This window comes from Vigna angularis, chromosome 3, assembly GCF_016808095.1.
Source record: "Vigna angularis cultivar LongXiaoDou No.4 chromosome 3, ASM1680809v1, whole genome shotgun sequence".
Classification (NCBI taxonomy): Eukaryota; Viridiplantae; Streptophyta; class Magnoliopsida; order Fabales; family Fabaceae; genus Vigna; species Vigna angularis.
The window spans coordinates 15,265,685-15,290,827 of record NC_068972.1 but is presented as its reverse complement, the minus strand read 5'-3'; the positions used below and the strand labels follow the sequence as shown (position 1 = coordinate 15,290,827).

At 29.6% G+C, this 25,143-nt stretch overlaps 2 protein-coding genes across 6 annotated transcripts; both read right to left on the bottom strand.

Moving 5' to 3' along the window:
• Positions 1-14,456: 14,456 nt before the first annotated feature.
• LOC108346044 (uncharacterized) lies at positions 14,457-16,711 on the bottom strand. The gene is made up of 3 exons (XM_017584976.2): positions 16,588-16,711; positions 16,141-16,207; positions 14,457-14,885 (listed from the first exon to the last, which is right to left on the bottom strand). Exons 1-3 carry the CDS (start codon positions 16,693-16,695, stop codon positions 14,662-14,664), a joined length of 399 nt encoding a protein of 132 aa, XP_017440465.2. The 5' UTR covers positions 16,696-16,711; the 3' UTR covers positions 14,457-14,661.
• Positions 16,712-18,325: 1,614 nt separating this feature from the next.
• LOC108346043 (cyclin-H1-1) lies at positions 18,326-24,062 on the bottom strand. 5 transcript variants are annotated; one of them, XM_017584972.2, is made up of 14 exons: positions 23,956-24,062; positions 22,878-23,018; positions 22,635-22,685; positions 22,111-22,189; positions 21,823-21,941; positions 21,668-21,741; positions 21,169-21,289; positions 21,016-21,084; positions 20,784-20,825; positions 19,794-19,871; positions 19,245-19,303; positions 18,998-19,082; positions 18,779-18,867; positions 18,326-18,672 (listed from the first exon to the last, which is right to left on the bottom strand). In XM_017584972.2, the coding sequence occupies exons 2-14, from the start codon at positions 22,935-22,937 to the stop codon at positions 18,591-18,593; spliced, it is 1,008 nt and encodes a 335-aa protein (XP_017440461.1). In that variant the 5' UTR covers positions 22,938-23,018; positions 23,956-24,062; the 3' UTR covers positions 18,326-18,590. The 5 variants fall into 5 exon arrangements, with proteins under 5 accessions (XP_017440461.1, XP_017440464.1, XP_052730877.1 ...); XM_017584975.2 differs by having other exon boundaries at positions 23,931-24,056; XM_052874917.1 differs by lacking the exon at positions 23,956-24,062 and adding an exon at positions 23,717-23,856.
• Between the last annotated feature and the right edge of the window lie 1,081 nt (positions 24,063-25,143).

The following is a 25,143-nucleotide window of genomic DNA, read 5'->3' as shown; positions in this document are numbered from 1 at the left end:
ATATTCCACGGATTTTAATGAATGCCTTTGGCAGTGCTACCACCACTGCTCCATGCAGGAACTCTGAAAGTCATATTGTTAAAAAGCTTTAACATCGTTGGAAATATATATGAATCTGAAGTTATGAATTCTTATGGTTACTTCACCAGAACTTGTTAATTAGTTCTTCACCAAAATTTCAAGCTGAAAGCTTCTGTAATGTTCGAATTATATGCTTTAAGAAGAGGTCAATGAGCTATCAGTATATTCATCACTGATATGGTATTTCAAGCATGGAAATGTTCCTTCTCTTCCTATTATCTATCGTATATGAGAAAAACGAATTGTTGACGAGTCTATTTTCACGCTATGATAATTGTTCATGTGCTGTTAATTGGATTTTTATCATGAACAGTCAGTTCTCTGTTTACTTCGTGGAACAACCAGCTAGAATCCACGCGAAACTGAAATTCATCAACCATTTTTCAACCCTTCTCTTTGAAAATCTAAGAGTTCTGACATCAGAGCTACCAGTGTGATCATTGTCTAAAAGTTCAGTACTATTTGCACAATGATATGAATTCATTTACATAGCAAGTTTTAATTAGTCACGCTGGTGAGATCTGAAAAAAATAGGTTATAATTATATCTTAAGCTTTGATGTAAAGACGTTGTTCTTTGTTTTTATTTTGAATCATATGAGAAAAGCAGCATCTTTCAGTTGCTATCTTGACATTAACTTGTATCTGTCAGTGTTGGAGGCTTAACATCTAACCTTTTCGCAAACAGCAAATTAACTCTTGCAACCAATCAAAGTTATGCTACTCACAAAACCTTAAGGTTCAGTCTGATTAAAAAAAAAAAAAGAAAGAAAATCATTTCCAAAAGAAGTTAACTCTAAAACAACTAACTATACTGCAGAAAGATAGATGAAAATCTTATCATGAGAAAGAAACTATATTTTGTATTAACTCAAACAATATACTAACTAAAAATCAAATCAAATCAAATGCCTCCTTCCATCAAGATATAGAACTCGAATTGTATATAACCAAATGTTACATCAAATATAATTTCATCATTTAATATATCCTCAAAATAGGAAGTTGAATTGCATTAATCCAAGACAAACAACTCAGGCCGAGACCACCGTATTTAGAAACATGAATATCAGGGTTTAACAATCGAAAAAGGGGACTAGCAGAAAATCAATGATATGAACACAGAAAATAACAAAGATTCAGAACTGCTGATCTCTTCAGCAACTACTGATACCATTTACTCTTTAAGCCAACTGTGAAGATAAATCTCCATACAGGGAGGACAAATCTCCAAGTGTGAAGAAGAACTGTGCACATTTGTCAATAAAAAACCTAATTTTAGTAATCTTGATTTCTGGTTTTCTTCAGCAAATCTTCATGCGCCCGGTTTTAATCAAATTTTATGTGCTGAGAATCATCGGATTCTAATTAGATTTGGGCTTCGCAAAGACATTTGAGCACTGAAACTGTGCAAATGATCGAAGAAGATTAAATAAGATGAAAAATGAGATCTAGTTAAGCCTCTTCCGAAGGTAAACTATCCAGTTAAAGTTAAACGAAGAGATTCCTGACAGTAAGATAAGATTAAATGTAATAAAAGGAAAATACATAATTATATAAGTTCAAAATAATGAATAAGAAATTTCAATATATATATATATATATATATATATATATATATATATATATATATATATATATATATATATAACTAAAAGTAGGGATAAAAGAAAGATTGGACACACTGGTGCAAAATAATACTTTTTATGTAAGGTGATTTGGGTCAAAGTATGCTGCTTTGAAAACCACGTGGTTAGTAACAATGTACAAATGAAAATATTTCACCTAGGTTAATCATTTAATATAAAAAATATATATTTTATGTATGTTTAGATCATTAACAAACTTAGAAAGATAGTTTTTTATTTTTTTTCAATGTCTGATTGAAGTATCAATCAATGTATAAAAACCTTTTTTTTTTATGTTAGACCAGGTTTTATCCTATGTATAAAGAAAATACAAGATATTTTTTAGTCTTTTAATCCAAGAACCGAGTAAAAATTACATTTTATAGAAGTTCTTGAAATAACCAAGAAAAAAAATTTTAGTTTTTTTTTTAAAAATAATTTATTTGTCATGTTTTTAATCTTATGGATATATTATTGATAAAACTTTTATGTTACTAAATAAATTTGTTATTTCGATGTAGGAAATAGCATGTGTGACATTTGATAAGGAAATTCAGGATATTTGAGTACGGATAGAAGATAATACAACATTGTACACGGTTAAATTTATATATATATATATATATATATATATATATATATATATATATATATATATATATATATATATATATATATGTTTAACACCTTTTTGAAAAATAAAGACTTTACTAATTGCATAATATTTATTGTAAAAGGTATTGTTAAGGTATCAATAAGGACATAAGTAGCTAGTAAGGGTAGTATCAATTAACTACATGTTTATTTTGTCATGAGAAAGAAGAAAAATGTAGCCATCTATTATCTCATAGCTCACATCACTACCTAAAGAAATTGAATGAAAAAGGAAATATGGTTTGGAGGGTATTATGGATATCAATCATCTCAAGTATATGGAAGCAAAGAAACAAGATGATCTTTAAGCAAAGAGAGATAGATGTCAAGGAAGTATTTTGTATGGCCAAATTAAAAGTTAGGAATTGGTTAAGATACAATTAAAAGTTAGGGATTGATTAAGACACAAATTTTATTGCATGACATTATCCTACTTAGACTAGTACCAATGTTGGAGTGTATAAAAACACAGAAATAGTCATGAATATGGTACATAATCAAATTAGGAAATGACTATGCACAATGTAGAAGAACCATGATTAAGGTTGATGGGAAATTGTATTTGATGATTGTATAAAGATAGTGAGAGTAACACTGGCAATAATATGCACCACTATAACTATCATGAAATGAAATATGAAGTTGCATAGCAATACTAGTATAGGGGCAATATACAAGTGGGTGAATGCATGTATAGTATTTTCTTTTTTTATTTGGCAATAGCAAGACATGAAGACATGAATAGGACAAAACTGAAGCAAGCTTATGATGCTATAGGTGTTCTTTTAAGAAAACTTACTTGTAATGTTTTGGGTAACATATATTGGGTTGGGACCTAATATAAATATAAATGGTTGATTTAGCTAATATATATATATATATATATATATATATATATATATATATATATATATATATATATATATATATATATAGGAAGGATTTTAAGAAGCGAAACATTGAACTTAATTGTAAAATCTTTTATTGTAAATATACTGTATACAAGTTGGAATACTCTAATTATTCTATTATAGTTATATAATTTTCTTAGCTGATTAAAAAATTGTTATTTCTGTAACTATTGGTGTTATTCAACTTTTTCATGTGTTTGATAATGTCTTTTTTGTACTTTAATTCAATTTCAATCTGTAGTCTAAATGACTTATTAGCCTATAGAGTGATTTGTCAATCATCTTTCTTAAAAATCAATTTTTTTTATTGAGAAAATGTTACTAGAGAAAAATTGTCATGGTAATCTTATTGAAGAATTGTAAGATAAGATTCAGAAGCTTTTATTCTTCCTTGGCTATAACACAATTAAAGGTTGGATATTTTAATACATGGAGAAAAACTGAGAAACTAGAAGAAGTTAATAAATGTAGAAAAAGAGTAAAACATGTTAAACCAAGTCTCTCCACATCAACTTAACTGATTTTACTCAATATCATGACGTATTATTCAACAAAGAAATGCATGGCATCATTGTGTAATGCCCTTTGTGTAAGAGGCTAGAGGAAACACGATCCCATCTATTCTTCTTATGTGAAAGTGGGACCAATTTGGTTGTAATTAAACTGCTTTTCGAAAAGAACCACAAACACATTTGTTTTCAGCATTATCTTATGCTTAATGCTTGGAGGAACATGTGGATAACTTATGGTATATCAGAGCAAGGAATGATTTCTTCATTTCTACAAGTGATTACCAAGTGTTTGTTTCTGTCATCATGTGTGCATGTCACATAACAAAACCAGTGTTATTGTAATTTGAAATATAAAAATTTCTATAATGATTCTTAAGTTTCACTAAGTAAAGTCTAAAAAGTCTAGAAAGCTTTTAGTAATGAAAGATGTAGAAAATTATATGATGGAACTTTAATTAAATAAACTCTTAGAAGAAAATCTAGATATTTCCATTAGAATTTTTAAATAATACTTTTTGTATTTGATATTTTCAAGTAAGGTAATTCACTACAAAAATATCACATTTTACCAGAGGTTTATTTCCGGCGGCTTTGGAAAACCTCCGATAATTTTGGCGGTTTTCTTAAAATCGCAGTTAAATTATAAATATTTTCTTTAAAAAATATTATTAAGTTACTTAGCAATTCTTTTATTTTCCTTCGCCGTCGTTTGAGTTCATTTCTTCTTCTCCATTTCAGAAAGGGAAAAACCTAAGTCTTCGCGCCTCCGTTCTGGCGTTCTCTTCAAAAATCCTAAGAGCTTCATTACATCATCATTTTACACCAGTCCGAAATCAAGAAAAGCGATGGAGCTGGAAGACGAAGGCCGAGAGGACCGATGTCCACCGCTCGCAGCAAAGCATTGGAGCATCTCAAGGTCCGCCCTTACGGAGGACGTCGATTCGATGGCACTGGGCACTCGTCAACAAGCGCCACGAACAGGCGCGCTCCTTTATAGTCGACGATGGAGGAATCGAATACAGCCATGAGTAAAATATTATTAGGTTACTTAGCGAGTTTTTTATTTTCCTTCGCCGCCGTTTTGAGTTCATTTCTTCTTCTCCACTTCAGAAAGGGAAAAACCTAAGTCCACTACTCGCGCCTCCGTTCATATCTTCTAGATTCTTTCAATCGTTCTCCATAACTGTTATTGCCGGCTACCACTCTTTCTCTCCTTTTTTTATCTCTTTGTAGTTTGTAATCGCTTGCATGTTTTTTCGCACAAACGAATCAGATTTGTATGTACTTAATCGATATGCACAAAAAGCACAACCCTACGTCATGCACGAAACCACCCACGGCGGTGCAATCCGGTGTCGGCAGAGCTGCTAACGATGTCGCACGAAAGCTATTGATGAAATTTAATTTGTTTCTATTGGTGAAATTTAGGTTGCAAATTTTGAGTATGTTGACGAGGCTGAAGCTGCAACAGTGGAGGCTGCCGACCAAAAAAGAGCATTAGAAAATGTGAACAGTTCGGAGAGAACACATTGCTGAAAGGAGTTGTTAAGAGACAAGTATAAGAGCATAAAGTTGAGGAGTTTAATGCCATGGGAAAAGGGAAGCTAAACCAGAAGCTGGTATCTAATCCTATTATTTATTCCATTGTTTTCTTTAATTTATTTATGCTTCTTTTATTCTATTTTCTAACTAAGCATTAATATTTACTATTGATATCTTGTGATTTATGTAGCTAACTTATAATGGAATAAACTGTATAGGTTCCTGAAACTTGGTAGTTTTTATTTTTATTCTGCAAGGGAAAATGTTTTTAGTGGTTGGTTAATTGTCTTTAAGTTTTCCTTTGTGTATCTTTTTTTAAGCTTGCTTTAAGGTAGTATTTATTAGTCCTGATTTCCAGATAGTTTCTGTTGAGGGGGATGACCTTGCTAGTTTGGAAGATGTTAGCTTTGATGATAATTATGAAGTAGAGCTTACTGATGGTGATTCAAATGGTGATTCAAATTCTTAGAGTACCTTTATCAGATTAATTCAGAAGCAATTAACTGACATGGAAATGGTTTTCTTTGTCTTTTCTTTTCTTTGTTTTCTTTATATGTGATTTATAACCTTTATAGCAACAAATCCTTCCATCGGATCAAGAATTCCTTTATATACAGACCCATGACTTCCTATTCCTATCAAGTTCCAAGATTAGATTCCATCATATCTAAATAATGTATGCTTAATCTAGGCGACGGTGTCATGTGAAGTTTATGTGAATATAAACCAGCAGAGAATTGTACATCAAGACTGCTTTTTTGAGGTGGGATTTTCATTTCTCATATTTGTCTTCGATTTACAGTTTTATCTCCATATTATAATAATTAAATATACCTTCTTATATGTACATATTTGAGTAACAGATTTCTTTTATCTCTGAGGGACCTTCGACATCTCTAGTTTCTTGATTTAATTTGGTTTCGGTGTTTACTTGGTGATAAATATTCATGTTTAATTTGGATCTTTTTTTACTCTGTAGTCAAATATCTTTAAAATTATGATTAAAAAAATCCAACTTCTAAAAATAATTGTAACAACTTTTTAGTAGGATTTTAAAATATTTTAAAGTAATTAAATCTGGGGTTCATTCATTAGTACTAAAAAACACTACAAATTTGCAGTATGTGATATTCCTGGACCATTTTTATAAGATGTTGGTAAAAAGTGTCATTGGTTGGGAATAGAACTAACTTCTGGTTTGAAAACTGGAACACGTGAAGATCTTGGTCCCGTCATTTTCTGAATGATGATAATCAAAGCTTACTTGAAACACATACAATATATGGCCGGACCATGATACTATGCTTCCAAACTAACTTTTTTTGTCCAAATTTCTACACAGTTTTGCGATCATTTGTTAGATCTAGGATAATAACTGAAAACCAGTATCCATGTTAGTTTAATAACAGAAAACCAGATTGCAGATCTAGGATAACAAGATTATGTTAGATGAGTAGACTATTGATGGCATAAAGCTTCTCTAATAGAAATTATGATTTTGGATTTGTCACAGATATTATAATAATTACAGTACAGCTAAGACTTTTGGACAATGAATCAAAGTGCAGCTCCTGAAGTCCAATCCTCTCCCTCTCTATCTGCCCCAAATGCATTCGTTTTTAGTCAGCATGCACTCCTGCACCTATTCAGTCTCCAAATACATTTGTTTTTCAATCAGCAGTTCAAGTTAATGTAAGTGTTCTATTTCCCGTCCTTTATTAGTACAGTGTTCTGTTCAGTCTTACTGTTTAAAATTGTTCTTCATTATTATTTGAAGTATTTTGTTGTATAAGAAGGGCTCTCCTTAGAAGTTGTTTCTTTATATATGTCTTTCTGTATGCGTAGAGAATTGTTGCTCTTTCAGGTCAAGAGTCCTGGTGGGTTTGAGTATTTCTGGATATGTGAAGTTATTTAAATTTTCCCATATATTCCTGTGTATGGTTGCAATATCATATATTCTTGTATCCTATTACAAATGATATTTTGGATGGAAACTTTCAGACGTGCGTGCTAGGAAATCTTCAAATGGTATTCTAAAATTTCAGTTTTAGAATTCTTGTGATATTAATCATTGCATTTCTAACTATTATATTATATTGTAGGTATCTAATCAAGTAAGTGTGCCACATGAAAGATGTAACAAAGAAGAAGAACCTTAGACATCTCTGTCTTTAATTTTTTGTATTGAACATCTTTGTTAGACATCTTTGTCTTTAATTTTTTGTATTGAACATCTTTGTTACACATCTTTGTCTTTAATTTTTTGTATTGAACATCTTTGTTACACATCTTTGTCTTTAATTTTTTGTATTGAACATCTTTGTTTTTATTATTTTTTATAGTATTGAACATCGTTGTTTTTAATTTTTATAGTATTAAATATTTTTGCCTTTAATAATGTATGTTGAACAATATAATTTACTTTATATAATAATATTCAATTTTAAATTATATTAAAACCAAATTTATAAATTTAATTTGAATCAGATTTATCATAATTCAATTTGAAACAAAAATGATCTGAAAGCATTCCCGGCGGTTTTTGGAAACTCTGGTTAATACCGGCGGTTTTTCGGAAACCCCAGTTAGTACCGGTGGTTTTTTGGAAATCCCGGTTAGTACTGGCGGTTTTTCGGAAACCCCGGTTAGTACCGGCGGTTTTTTGGAAACCCCGGCTAGTACCGGCGGTTTTCCAAAAACCCCGGTTAAAACTGCCGGTAATTTTGTGACGGTGGTTTTCCCAATGATTTGCTGCAACCGCGGGAAACATGCTTTTTGGGGGTTAAAACCCCTAGTAATGCTGAAAAAAACCCCTAGAAAAATTACATATTTTTGTAGTGATTTGAGTTATCTTTCTTACTTCTTTTCGTTATAGAATTTTTGTCAGATCATAATACTTTCACACCCAGTAATTTTTTACACCCAACTTACGATCATTATTTTATCTTATTTTTTATTTTTATTTTTATAAATAGAAGCTCTGGAGATCCCCTTCAATCGTTATAGGTTGAACTTATAGTTGTGCGTTTAACTAATGGCTTTTATCTTTAATGTTGCCTTACTCGTATTATAAAGAGAATGTATATGTAATTTCAAAATATTTGTTAGTAAACTCATAGTGTAGAGAAATAATCAAATAATACTATAAGAAAAATGTAACATTTTACAAAATTGTGTAAGATTAAGTTAGATTTATTAAGATACCAAATACATTAAGAATGTATTCTAATTAAATCTATTTTGACAATCAACATGAAAAGTTGATTGTGGGAATTCAGTTAAACATTCTTATTTAGAGATAGGATAGAGATTAACTAAAATAGCATTATTTATGTGAAATTATAATAGGTAATACCCATTAGATGTAAGATTTTTTCTTCCTTCACCCTCAGATTTCTTCATGCATCTTAATGGGTGTTAGAAAAATCTAAATTAGTATTTACTTGTGAGGATAAACTTTTGAGAGAGAGTGAATGGATGATTTTGAAAAGATTTAAGAGTAAAGTGTATTGTTTTTTTGAAAAGATTTAAAAGTGAATTTAAAATTAAAATTACTGAAAGTTTATGAAAGATTCGCCTAATGTGATAGGTTAAAAAAAATTAAGAGATAGAAAATAGAAATTATCAAATTGGTCTAATAATATAAACTGATATTTATGAGTAATATAAAAAAATTTCACTTGTAACAAAGCATGTTGGGAGAAAATGGTAAAAGTGCATAAAATAACCACAAATCCTCTCTAACCCTTTGTTCACTTGAATGGATTGGGAGAGTGATTGAGTGGATTTGAAGATAAATTTTTTTGTTGTTTATTTGAGTGAATTTGGAGGTAAGTGAGAATGAATTTGGAAGCAATGTTTGTGAGAATTAGTGTAGGATTTGATTGATGTGACAGATTCAAAAAATTTACTTCCAAATCAACTCTCACTTATCTCCAAATTCACTCAAATAAACCACAACAAAATTTATCTTCAAATCCTCTCAAATTTACTCAATCACTCTCCCCCAAATTCATTCAAGTGAACAAAGCCTAATAAATAAAATGGAATTTGGTGAATCTTACAAATTTATCGTTGACATCTCACGCAATTCACTACCTATGAACACGAGAATCATTTTATTTTTGTCTTCGCTAGTATGCAACTACAATAAAATATTCTCAAACAAACAAATTACAATGTAAAATATATTTCTGAATTTAAAAAAATATTTTTAATTATATTGTCTGAAATACATTTATGAATTTATCAATCCAAATTATATTTTAAATTATGTAATAAACAACGTTCCTATGAATCATGTAAAATTTGTCAGTTGAAAGAAAATAAGAGTGATGAAAAAAGGAGGTAAAAAGTAAAGGTGTAAATTCAATTTCTGAGAATTTAAAGTGTTAAAAAATTCCAACCAAGTTAGATTGTATGTATTTTGGATGGACAACCCAAATAAAAGTGAAATTGGACCAATTTTATCTTAATTAGCTTAATTCTAATAGCGTTAGGCTACTTATTAAAAGAATAAAAATTAATTAAAAATTATAAAATAAAGAATAAAAGTATAACATCTCATTTAAATAACATAATAGTATTAAAACAAAACATTTCATTATAATATTTAAAAAAAAATAGATATTCCAAATAATATAAAATATTAATACAATCATCTAAAAATAAGATTATAATAATATAACATATAAACATCTTTAGCTTATTCTTCTGGTAATTGCAAAAAAAGAAAAAAACAACACACCATGTTACCAACAAACGGTTAACTTTTTTGGCAAATATTTCAAATCATTGTAAAGTAGTAAAATAGAAGTTTAAGTATATTTTTTCAAAGGATTTGTGTTTGTTTGTCTAATTATGATTATTTATTAATTTTAACTGTAATTAAGATCTTTTATTTATTCAATTAAAGAGAAAAGCATATAAAACTACTAAAATTAAAGTTAAAATGATTCGGGAAAAACTTCACTAGGGATAATTTCATGAACTAGATTTTATGCAAATAATATATCTCTAACAAACTCAAACATTCACATACTAGTCCTAATTTCTTAGAGACAAGTTCTAAATCTTTATGTCAAAACAATAATCCCTTAGCTATTTTAATATAAGATTTGCATTAAGATAAGATGTCTAGAATGAACAAGAGATTAAGTTTGTTCCTAGAACCAAACCTCTTAATTGTTCTATTTATTTCAAAGTTCGAACACATTTTCTAATTATTAGATACTATCAAATAACATAAATATTTCATCATGCACATGAATAATAAAGATAAAATATATGAATAACGTAAGAGATTATTTTACATAGAAAAAATTACAAAGAGCGTGAGTATATTACATTCAATCCCAATGAAATAGAAGTTTAGCTACTTTTATGCATCTAGAACACAAAAGTTGGATGAAATTGATGGAATGAACACAGGAAATTGGAGTCTTTTTGCCCAAAAAGTGTCTGTTTTGTCTATAGTCTTGTTTGTGTTCCCACACTAAGAACTCCCTTTTTTCCTTTAACTCTCGACATTTTTAACCACTTCAGAAATTATCTTCTCGTTGGGTGAGTAAATACTCTCGTTGGGCAAGAGTTAACTTTTGTTTCATATCCAACTGCTCTATCTCTTTGAGCAAGACAAAATTCTCGTTAAGCATGTGTTTGGCATATTTTCTAGGCGAGATATTGAGTGGTTGAGCGAAAAGGTCCTGGTAGGAAACTCTCTAATCTTCTCCAATCTTCCATTTTCCTACACAATAAAACTAAGAAAGATAATTATATCAAACTAAAAAGAAAACATTAAAATCATACACCTTTCCATAAGAATAACACAACATATGAATGAAGACAAATAATAGGTTCAAATAAGTATGAATAATAAGTATCTATCACACTTATCACAAACACATGAGAGTAAGCTAATTTTCAAAAGAAACATCATATATCAATTAAACATGGTGTATCAATAAACAAAGTAATCCAAATACATTGTAGACACCTTGAATGGTCATAATATGAAAATTAGCTTTTCTTTAAGAGAGAATTCTTTTGGTTCTTAGATTAGAACTCTAGTTCTTATCGAAGATTGAATTCTTTGTGATGAATTTTCCTTGACTTATCAATTTGTTAGATTGTGGTTTCTCCAACTCTGATTCTTATCAAAGATGACAATCTTTATGTCAAATCTTCATTGACTTATCAATCTATTAGATTGTGGCATCTTCAACTCTATTTTATTCTGCATTTGATTTATTTTTGTTTGTGCCTCTTGAAGATTTAAATTCAGAAGTGATAGTACTCTTTTAAAGATCTAGCGTATCATCTGGTATCTAGAGCAAGGCGTATCACCTAGTATTAAAGTAAGGTTTGTGGTTTGATTTCCTCTTTTATCTTTTTTTTTTTGTCATATAAAGAAAACCCAAAAAAAAAATTGAATGTTTGTGTTTTATGCTTTGTTTTAAAATTTTGTTTTTATGCTTTGTTTTTTTTTTGTTAAAAGTACTATCTTGTATTTTTTCACTCAAAATCCCCTAAAGCTTGACAAAGAACTCGAGTAACTTAAACAAAGAGTGACAAATCAATTTTAAATAATGAACCAAACAAAACTAAACCAAACAAAATTTCAAAATTGAATGTTTGTGTTTTATGCTTTGTTTTGAAATTTTTGACAAATCAATTTTAAACAATGCTTTGTCCAGTAACCCTTGACAATGCCTTGGTGTCCATAATTGTAAAGCTGAATGGCAAGCTTGCTAGTCTTAGAAGGGAACACAATCCTATTAGAAAATCATTGTCAAGGGATAGGACAAGTACTTTAAATGGGCATAAAACTCATCAATGTCCTAATTGGAACGCAAATCTCATGACTAATGAAGACCTCAAAAACTACATTCAGTACTTTAAAAGGAAGGAAGAAAGGACGTTGGAAAAACTTGGAATGTTGATAAAAGAAAATAGAGAAAAAAAAGGAACAAGAAGAAAGAGAAAAAGAGGAAAAAGAATAGAGAGAGAAAGAAAGAAAAGAGAGTAAAGCAGGAACACGAAAAGAAAGAGAGGAGAAAAAAATAAAGAGGAACAAGAAGAGAGGGAGAGAGGAGTAAGAAAAGAAAGAAAAGAAAGAAAATGAGGAAGAAGGAAAAAAAGAGAGAGGAAAAAAGAGAAAAGAAGTAGCAAACAAAGAACAACATCTTAACTTCTCATTAGAAAAACATACTAACTTATCTTTTTTTTTTTAATGTCTAGGAAAAACTTGGTCGTCAAGGAAAAATGACAACAACAATGAAAAAAAGAAAGGATGATATTGCCTAAAAACGACTTGTTTATCAAGGAGCCATAAGATCAACAATGGAAAAAAATAAAGGAGATGTCAATAAAGGAAGACACAAACATGAAAATATATGCACTTGACTTAGCTTGTTTGTCCATCCCAAAAAAGCAATGAGCAGTCAAAGTCATACTTGTAGTTTGGTTGTTTGTCTTGACAATATTCATTTACTTTTCTTTAAGCATAACATTCTAACTTTCTTTAAGGCAACCTTCGACTCCATAGGATGTTAAATCTACACATAAAAATATCACAAAAATGATCAGGTTATGCCATTATGATACTAATAAGCAAAGACTCTTATTAAATACTCTAAAGGCACATGCAAGCAGAGGAAGCTTACATGCAAGGAGAAAATATATTTTAACTTAGAAAAAGAAAAGGATAAAGGGACAACTTACTCTATTAGAGATTATGACCGACCACCCTTTATAACTCAATACTCAATCACAAAGACGGTTTCTGATTATCAAACAGATATGATTGAAAATCATAAATTTGAAAAAAAGACATAAAATTCTAGAGAAATATTTATAAAAAGATAGTGATTTTATATAAAATGAATTCCAATTATTAAAAATCTATATAACATTTTATTATTAAAATACTATATAGTGTTCTCTTTTTATAAAAACTCTTTTTAATAAATTTATATTTTTAACTTTTTTATTATTCAAAAAAATTATATAAATTAAATTTCAAGTTATATTTATGAAAAAAAAATTCCTCATTATAATTTAAAATATTTTTCATTTCTTAGTAAAACAAATTAATATTTTATTAAAATAAAAAAATGTAATTCAAACAATAATTAATAATTGTAACACTAAATCAATAATCCAGAAAAGTTTAACACAAACAATAACCTAAAAATCTTAAATAAATTGTGCCGAAAATATAAGTGGATATTAGAATTAGAATTTTGTTTTAAGAGGAAATATATTGCCAAATATAAATTTCATCTTGATAAATTATTTCGAAATATTAATATAAATAGCTTAAAAGTTATTAAAAGAATTATCTTAATAAACACATGTGAAATTACTTTATCAAAATTTCATATATAATGTAGATGAAATGTTTTATAAGCCTTACTTGTAGGTTATAAAATATGTACTGGAAACCAAATCAATTTCTCTTGAATTTCTATTTTTTTCTTGAGCAATTTCAAAATATCCATGGATATGCTTCTCCTATAGCCTCAATGAAGGAGAATTGGTAGCTGGAATTCGTTTACACCTTGAGGGAAGGAAATATATGTATTTATTTTCTTCTAAAACTTGAACTGGAATGCTATCTTTGAGGCAGCAACTTCGGATAATGTAATTTTGTTTGCAGGTTTATTTAGCTTTTGACTGATTTATCTCATGTATCAAAACACAGGTATTGATTAAATTTTCATTTAAAATCTAATTAGTTTCAAAACTTTGTTTCCAAAACAAGTATTTGAAAAATAAAAAGCTAAGAGCTGGGAGAGATTTTATCACCTTCCACTGTTATATTGTTTCTATACTTCAATTGCACTCTTCTTTTTTGCATCCCGATCCACGAACTGTTTGAATAATCTTGCGCCTCCAATTCTGTTCAGTAAGCACTACTTGACATTGACCACGTTACACTAATCACTCCCATAAATGAATGCTTCATTGATACAAGAGAATTGTACGATAATTCAGATCCTGAGAGTAAAGAATAATACTAGATTTAAGTTCAGACAAACTTCAGCAGCCTTTTAAGTTCAGTCTTAGTCAACTACAGCTTCGAAAAAGAAACGAAAAGTAATTAACTCAAACATGCACACTGAAACCTATCCATCAAGCCTTCATTGACTGCATCAATAATTAGATATTATTCCTTCAGTATTCTTTTGTACATGATACTCTTAATTTCCCAAATCATTGGTTAATTTACGGAGCCTGTACTCAGCTTACCAAGACCAGAACAGCCACTAACATATTTGATAAAAATGAAGCAAAATCAACCCTTATCTAAAAGAAGTAAAAAAAAAATGGATCAATTCATTTGATTAATTACAGCTTCCACAAATCCCCACCCATCATCAGCATCAGGTCCCACCCAATATCCAGATATAACTATTTCAGTACAATAACCTACACCCAAATTATATGAATAAGTTTCATGTAGAAATCTTGTCCATGACATCAAGCAGCGAAGACAGCTTCCTTTCAAGGATAGTGTAAGTTTATTCGAACTGCTAGATCCGACAATTTTTTGAGCTGCATAGTATACAAAGTCAGATTAAAATGAATATTTGAGAACACAAACATGATAAAAATTTTCAAAAACACTCCCAAAACAATTATCATATAACCTCCAAAAGTTGGCTATGTCTGTATTCTAAGTTGAAGTTCAAGCTATCACAGGTATGTATGATAAACACCCGTGGTTATGTGGGTGTATGTAGTGTGGCTAACATTTGCCCAACATCATAAAATTATTAAGATTCCAATTTTGCTTTCTAATTTCTCATATTCATCACAGCATCTAGCCATGGACGTTTCTGATAAACAAATAAAATCCTAGTGGATGGGGGTGGCAGAGGACAACATAGACCTAGAAGAGAAAATTAACCCCGCCAAGAATGGACCCATGATAACTATGAAATCTGAAATAAATTCATGTCCAAGGAAACCAAGACATTATCACTTTTACTATACAATTAAAAATCCAAAAAAAAAAATAGACAAAATTATGTACCGGAATGCTGCTTAGAAAACTTCAATATTGTATGTTTCACATAATCTAAGTATATCTAAATTTCACATAATCTAAGTAAAGCTAAACCATGTATATATAATACGCCGGTTTCAAAACCCAAGATGTCTGTTTGTCCATTACTTCGCCTTTTAAGAGTGAGGAAGAATGGCAGAATGAGATAGGTCCTCTTTTAATTCACAAAATTTGGCTTTTCTATTTAACCTCTTATTTTATAAATCTTCTTCCTCACTGATGATCCACCTTCACAAAAAGTAGCGACTAAGATGCAGATTCAAAACTCTAATCCAACCTAACCATCAAATGGCTGTAATAATTCCACCACAAAAGCGAACAGTTCACTTCCAATAAGATAGATGGATTAGATTCATTTTTGTATATTTTTGTATTAGTGTCAGTATCCATACTACACAGAGCATGACTCAACAAAAAGATTGCATACTTTACAAGTTTAAAGCAGACATATTTAATAATTATCAATGAAACATTACAATTTCTATTCTGCCAAATACTGAAAGATCCTGACAGTGAGTTTTAGGTAATAAATAAATAAATAACTACTAAGCGAGCCTGAGAATACTGGAGTTACACAGCGAAGAAGGAAGACCCCATCCCCAAACTCTGGTGTGTAAAGAATTAAAATCAAACTCCCAAAGTTATCAAACATTATGAAGTAAAATATAGTGAAGAGTTCTATCGATCAAGCTATTAACGGAGAAGCACACGGTTAATAAATGAGAGGTAGAAAAGAAAAACCTGTACGAATTGTTACTTTGCTTAGAAGTCTATCCAGAGCAAAATTTAGTTGATGTTGATGCACACCCTGATAGTAAATCATCAAAAGTAACCACATTTCATTCAACGTGAATATACAAAGAGAGAAGATAATTAGAAAAAACAGGATCACAGAAACAAAGCAAGTTGCGTAGCATAGAGTTGTCAAGCAAGTAGAATTGTCAATTTTATACACAAAAATACAGAATTAGAAATTGAACTGTTCATCCATTTTGAGATTTAATTAGCATCAGTACACCAAAATGAAAAGGAAAAGAATCACGAAAAGTAAAAAAAAAAAAAAAATCACTAGTGGAAGAAGCGAACGACAGTGTATGCTTTTGTACATTGTGGAATGAAGTTTAAAGAAATTTATGAAAGCTAGGGTCATTTTATGTTATGTGGAAAGTAAAAAAGGTGAAGAATTGCCTCATTGAGGGGTGAAGCGCACAAAGGAAGGGTGAAGGTGGAGGAGGCTAAGCACGCCATTTTTATTTTCAAGGCTTCCACTTCGGACCTGCGGGAACCTTCGACCATCTAACATTTGCTCAAGAGAGAAGCATCCATTCTGATTAGGCCCATGGACATGTAGGCTTGGCATGCTAGATACCGCTACTAGTGTTTTCTTCCTGCACCTCCCTTTTTTCTCTTCCTATTCCAATAAAACAATTCATCTCCAAAATACCTTTCATTAAAATCTATAAACTCACACTGAGTTTTAATGAAGAGTAATTTGCTTTCTTCGTAAGTCTCCTTGAGGTGTTAAAAGATGTAAATTGTTTTTGAAAATATAATTTTAGTCCTAAAATCTAAAATATATTTATAAATTAAAAAATATATCTCAGATTATATAATCTTATAAATATCTAAATCTGAAAATGTATTTCAGATATTTAAATTACACAATTCAAAATGTATTTTTAAATCTGAAAATTATTATAGAATTTTGAATTTTAAAATTTAAAATACATTCCTACATTGTAGACGGAATATTCTGAAATGTATTCCAAATCGAAAATGCATTTTTCTATTTTAAATTGTATAATTTAAAGATATTTTTAAATTGTATATTATTTAAAAATATTTGTAAATTTTATATTATTTAAAAATATTTGTAAATTGTATTATTTAAAAATATTTTTAAATTGTATAATTTAAAATACGTTTTTGAATTTTTAATTATACAAATTTGAAATACAGTTTTCAATTCTCGATTATAAAATCTAAATACATATTTTAAATTTTAAATTGTACAGTTAAAAATATATTTTCAAATTACTCAATTCAAAATAATTACAACCGATAGATAGATAATTTAGATTTCCTCAACACCTGTGAAAATGCCGAAGAAAGTACTGGTGCTGAAATAAATTACACTCATATAATTAATTAAGAGAAAAATGATAATTTTATATATAAATTTTTTACATTTGACACTATTCTATTTTACTTTTTACTCTTTTTTTAAAAAATAAAAAAATATTTGTTATGAATATTTTACTCCTATTTTTATTACTATTCTATTTTACTTTTTTACTCATAATTGGAACAGGCTATTTTATTTTATTTTTCATGTTTTCCCTTTTATTGTCAAAAATATTCCTTTTTTGAAATTAATTTCAAAACATTATTTCGAAAATAAATAAATGTGACAGATATAGAAATGTATAGAATAATTCCAGAAACTAATTTTGAAACTGTAAAAAATTTCGGAATGGGAGTCATATGTTGGTAAATTGGAAAACTCTCTTCAATTTGAAGGTACAGGGACAGAGTCATTCAAACTGTTGTATAGGTATTAGGTACTAAACAAAACTCATTATAAAATAAAGCATATTTAATTTGAAAATAAGAAACATTCATATAATTGTCAGATTTAATGGACAGTTTATATAACTAAAATTAAAGACAAGAGAATAGACATACAAGGGTTTTCAAAATTGTAGGAATGAGGGACTAAACCGATTAATCAATAAAAAATTTTAACTTTCGATCAAATAAAAACAATAGATATAAGTTATTCACAAACAGTACGATATCCATCTAAAGGGTCATGTAAACAATAAAGACTATACTGTAGTTCATCAGGGAAGAAAGATACAAGACATAGGGTACCATAATTAATAGCTTTTAGCATAAATGAAAATATAGGTGAAAATATGTGTACTTCGACAGAAATATTTGTTGATCGTTTCCGAGTAAAATGTCAACGACAAGATATAAATGTCAATTGAGGGGCATTCAGTGAAGCAACAAAATTAGACTCACTGGTAAGCAAAATAGGAGATCCTTCAAGCAAAATTAGGCAGGTGTTTTCAAAAGGCTCCTTGCCCTCAGATGTTCTTGCATCTAGGATCAGAAACGACAATAGGAGATCCTTAAAACACAAAAAGAAACTTAAAAATTCCAACCCATTTGAAATTATTATAATGCTAGGCAAGAGATGCCATATTTTGTGCCTCATTTGAGCTCCTTTTGGACTTGTGCTTTGATTTCTTCTCCCGCTTCTTGCCCCTGTAAAAAAAAGCCAAAGTTATTAATTATACAGTACAACAGGTTTTTTCTTTTAGGTAGATTTTTAGAACCGGCATGTAATTCAATATAAGGTTGAAAGAAGTACTCGTCATGAGAGCTATGACCCCAACAAGACTTCAGTTTTCGGTTGATATGCTTCAATTCCTTCTCAGAAGGAATTTTGTACTTTTTAACCTGCATACCACAATGGTCCACACGTAAAACAGAAGAAAACCACGATTCCTGCCCAATACAAAATATTGATTCGGGAATTTGACATCAGTTGTTGACTTTAATGACAAATATCAGAATGAGAAACAATTACACAGGAATCAATTGCATGCAGTGATTCAGCAAGCTCGGCCATTGTGTGCATGGAATTCTGACCTTGAAAAATGCTCTCAAGATAACTGCAATTAAGTGCCGGGATAGAGTGAATATATACTACAATAACACATCTCAGGCAGGCCATTTTGTTACGTGATTTTGTAACAGATAACAAAAGGGAAAAGAACAGGGGGAAGGTTCAGAATAGATTATCGGAAATAAACATGTGAAGCAATTATAAGTACCTATCAAAGTCAATGACATTGTGCAGTGCATTTGAGTTACCCAGAGCAGCCAAGGCCAACTTCATAAGACAAACAGGAAGGTTAGATTTTGATGTAAAATTGTTTAAAACAGAGCTAAAGTAGAATATTGAGTCTAGATTGCTAGAAAATGTTTAGCTGCAAATCAGTAATTGAGAGGTATTACTTAGGTTACTGTTTTTCTGATGATATGGAAAACCTGGCAAGCATATTTCAAATTTTGAAACAATCAACTGAAATTAAAAAATAATGACAATGGTTAATCGATTTACATTAAGTGATTAATGGTTGACTACTCTTTCTTAAATTTAGTTCATAAGACTGGGTTGTGATTAGTGACATGATTACTTGATTTTGGCGTATAAACTGACTTTAATTACAAAACATGTAATCCTTTATTTTAAATAGTTGATAAAGGCAAGAAAGAGCAAGGAAAATTTGTGTTGTGGCTGCTGTTAAACAAAAACATAGCTCTATTTATCTATCAACTATCTAATAGATAGCTAAATAGATAGATTTTTTCTAGAATACCTGCCCAGGAGGAAATAAAAGTGTTGCATCTGTAAGCATCATTTTATCAACTTCCAACCTTGCTGTATCTTGCAAAGTCTGTATAACATCAACCAAAAATTATCAAATGTCAGTGAACATGTCCAAATAAAGAGGATGCATGAAGTTTTTATACCTAGGGAAGAACAATGGTTAAACATGTACAAAACATTGCTCCATAAGAGAAAGGAATAAAGGAACCCATCACTACACATGTTAGAAGTTCATCACGAAAAAATCAGATGTGAGAATGGCTCATGTGGACCTCTTCACACCTTTCATTTGATATGGCCGAGTGTATAGAAAGAAATTGCCTCAATACCTTTTATTTTTATAGTTCTTTACACTGCTCAATATTTTGAAAAATGCCAATTAAAAAGTAGAGCAACATATTTATATTTCAAGAGCGGAATAAATGGATAGAGACCATTTTCAACTGCAAGATGTACAGTTCCCAACATAAATTATTTAAATTTATTATGTTTTAGAATAAACTTTAGTTGCAGAAACGAAATGACTGAGCAGGTCTGTTACAGATAAAAAAATGATTCTGGTACAAAATAATCTAGTGATCAAATTTTAGAAAAACAAGTAAAATTATGTTTGTTTACAATCATAAAAGACACTTCTAAAAATAAACTGTTATTACTAAGAAGCTATTCAAAATACCTACTAATTTCTATCAAATTATAGATTTTTTTTTCATCTTCTAATTATATTGAAAGGTTTAAACAAATGCGTGTAAAACTTTTAGCAGTGACTAAGTTATAAAAGTTATTTTTATGAAAAGGATAGTAACATACAGCCCAATAACCACCAATTGTCACATAAATTTAGGGTGGGAGGGAGGAAATGTTACAAAACACAGCCTACAAATAAAAAGAAAAAAGAGTTCCATTTGCTCACAGTCACAACAACTATGGGCTCGGGAAGATATCAACCAATTTCTTTGGGCAATAGGAATATAAGTACCTTAAGCATTTGAAGCTGATCATCACCACCATTGCAAAATTCCTGCCTATGCCAATAGATAAAACTTAGCATAAAAAAAATCACTAAAGAACACAGTTTATATCAGCCAAGTCAAGAAATTACTAAGCCAGAAAAAGAGAGAAAGTGTCATATTTCTTGACTTTGTGAGATGCAGAAATAATTTAATAAAATTAACATTTTAAAAAAATCCACTCGTGCCAACCAGACCAACCTCCATATCAATTATAAAACCTTCAACCGAGCGATATGGCGCATACACAATTAGATCAAATTCCAAACTCTGCAAGACAAAGGTTTCATGTCATAGATGAACAAAAACAAAAAATAAAAAATAGATCATTTTCTTATTTGGGGCCGTCCATGCCTGATAAACTATCATCTCATTAATGAGAATCATTTGATGATCCTGTGAGATCCCCTTACCAAGCTCCTCAGCCGACACATGATTTTCTTCTATCTTACAAGCAGCATATATGCAGGTCAACCTGAGAAAAATTCAATCTGATACAGTGAGAAGCTAACAAGTAAAAAAGAAAGATTGAAAAAATATATATAAATAATCATACCAATCCAATAAACTTATGACAACTAAACAGGTAACCACTCAAACCAAACCATAAAAAAATAAGGAATAAGATCAAAAGGATAATAATATTAATCAAAAGAAAAAACTAATGACTAATCCACAGAAAGTAAGCATCGCACCAGGTGCAATCACCCTACCAATACCAACAAATAAATAAAGTAACGAATTCCCTATAATTATCAATTTAAACTCCAATTTAATATGTTCGAAAATACAAGTGTGATGCATCCATCATCCTTAGATTAGAGATCCTCATAAGTCTGAAAGCAAATCTTACATAATATGTTTTGGTTGATGTTCCATCACCGACCATTGTAGATAGAATCTTTTAAAATAGATAAGGGCTGTTGCCTGTATATTACAAACTAATCAAAAATAATTATAATAGAAAACATTGTTTCCCTAATCAACTCGTTCCACAGGCTTGCATACCTGGATCTTATGAGGGAAGCGGAAGTTGTTACATACTTCTTGTAGCTTGTTTTCATAAAATACCCGTATGCATTGTTCTTCTTCAATACTAAGAGGTTTTGTCCGAGAATGCTTCTCACCTAACATAAAATACAACCCTCGTGAACCGTAGAAAATAGAAATTCACACAGACAATTAGGGGGAACAAAATAGTAATGAAATACTTTGAAAACGATTAGAAAATTAAAAGACAAATTGCTGTCTACATATTGAGAGAAAAATGAATCAAATTTGTAGAAAAAACATTACCACTGTCTTTTGCAGTCATCTGGGGTTCAGGATATGACAATGATCCATCAACATCTACTTCCATTAGAGTTGCACCATACTTGTTTAAAAATTAATAGTCATCATCAGCCAAATACCAAACTTTCAAAAGATACCATGAAATATCAAACAGTTACTTTTGTGGAGCTCATTTAAATTTATGACTCCCAAAGGCTCTTTTAAGGTTATTTCAATAAATTTCTCAGGGTACCATATCCAAATAAGCTCTTCAACTAACTTATTCAAGCAAGTTTTATCACCAAATTTATGACATATGCTCCCATGTGACAAGAGATTCTTGAATAAATGTCAGGTGGTGTATCCAAACTCACCAGCCCAACCTCTGTCTACAAGGTCTAAGGGAAAAGCAGCGCCCAAACAGCCACATTGTTCACAAAAATATGCAACAACAAATACTATAAGGTTGTACGGTCCAAAATCTTGCTGGCTAAAAACTTGCATTAATTTATGAAGATACTTATAAGGCAGGGGAAAAGTCTGTATACCTTCTCTAGAATGTGTTTGGCTCTCTGATTAGCTGCTTTATATTTCTCAACCTAAAACCAAAATAGATTTAAGAAAAAATGAAAACAGTAAACTGTACAAATAATATCACAGAAAATAGATTTTCCTGTTTTCCCTAAACCCCCCTCTTCCACAGAAAAATTATATCAGCCTCTGTTGAGGTAACAAATGTGACTATGAATCTTGTTTTTAGATGAATAGCAAAGGCAGAAGCCAAAAATTACCAGCTGTTGAGGGGTAAAAATCCACTTCACTCGATGAGTAGAGGTCATAAAATCAGCCATGAAGAATCAGAAGTCCTAACTGAGGTGCTTTTGTTGTTTGATTCACAAATAAGAAAGGGCAGGCAATGAACGCTCTCCAAGCTGAGATAAAGTCAGATAAGTATTGTTGAATACCAAAATCCAAAAGTAAAACTAATAAAAGAAACAACCATATATGTCTCTCTTTTAGAATGACATATTGCAACTACAATGAAGGACTCTGCGGCCATCAAAGTATAAGAAAAAAGCTTTTCAACTGATTCTGGGATTTTTACTTGTATTTGGAGAAAGTTAAGACAAAGGTATTAGGACTAAGTTAAAACAAAAAGTATAGGGGTTAAGCAAGAAGATGAGGAGATTGAGTCATTATTGCAGGATTTTGTATTAAAATGCATTACAAAATACAGTTGTTCCGGCCTCCCACATAGTATCAGGAGTGTAGGAAAATACACAATAATCAGAAGTAAACATTATTCCCGGTTAAATAATCTTCCAGTGTCTGAAAAATAATACATGATACCACACTACTATAGGGATACAGCAATTTTTTTGAATTTAAGGATAAGATATGTTGGATGGATACTTATAAAAATATATAGAAAAATCTATATAGATGCAGGTAAAGAAAGAAAATAAATAATCTGTTACGATCATCCATGAATATGTAATAGAAATGGGCCAGATTTTAAAGAAAACAATGAATTTTTATGATAAACCCTACTGTTGAAGAAATGCGGTGGCAGACTTGGGTAGGATGGAAAATACAAAATGAATGAATGGTTTAAACAGGGATTCAGTACTTTAATTTACAAGGGAGCTCTGAGAATTGACATATGGGTTCCAGCCCTAGCATTGAAAAGAGAAAACGAAAAGGGACAAGTGCGCCAATAGTGCCAAAGTGGTAAAGAAAAAGACAGTCGAAATTGGAGAATAACAGCCAATAGAACCAAAATCAACACAAGAGGAGCAGAAAGATTCAAAATATAAAGATTAAAAAAAATTAAATAACATAACTGAAGAAAGTAGGAAAGTGATTTACATGGCAGAAGAACAGCTAAGAAGAAAAGGGTTTTGAGGAGATTGTCCAAGACCAGTAATGTTGGCAGAGAGTGAGAGAAGAAGGAAACACTATTTCTGTGATAAATTATATTTTTTAAATTGGTGGGTCACTTAAATACTTCACAACCTCTGTTTTGTTTTGGATTATTAACATTTCCAAATATATTATTAACTTTTTTTAAAAATAATTTTAATTAATAAGAACAAAAATAAGATAAATCTATATATATATATATATACACACACGTGTGTGTGATTTTTTATTTTATAACATAGGAAATTATACGTTCTCTTTATAGAATAGTTACTCTTATAGACATAAATATATCAATTATTAAAACCAAAATTATCAATAATAGAATTTCTAACTTAAAACAGTGTGTATTTTTTACATGAATGCTTTTACATTAGAGAGGGTAATCAACATCTAATAGAAAACAAAATTATACTTTGGAAGATGATAAATTCTAACTTATAAAGAGTTAAATGTCTTTTTCATCTTTAAATTATTTATAATTATTTTTTAAAAATTAAATTATACATTTTTTTTATTTTTACATTTTGTAAAAGTTATATAAAATATTTTTCAATGAAAAAATATATAAAAATTATATTATAATCCATGCTTATCTACATATTATTTATTAAAATAATATTTTATACAATTTTTATAAAATAAAAAATATATAGATAATATTTTATAATTTTAAGAATAAAATTTTATATTATTTTAATAAATAATATGTAAATAAACATAAATTATAATATAATTTTTATATGTTATTTTACATAAATTTTATATGTTATTTTACATAATTTTTATAAAACAAAAAAATAAAATAATATATAGTTTAATTTTAAAATAAAATATAGTTTTTAAAAATAATTTAATGACAAAAATATATTGATCCTTTTTTAAAACTTTATCTTCTTTTTTTCATCTTCTGCTCATATAAAAAAGGACAACAAAGTCACTTTTCCATTCTCCATTTCTCCCTTCAAACCACATCAAATACATTAATCCAAATACTCTAGAATCACACAACTTGACTTTAGAAGAAATAGTTGAATTTTATATATACTATATGTACTAATCATCCTAATCACTCAAAACATAATAATTACATCATCATATTTAATGGCTGAATCACCTGCATCTAATAAAACT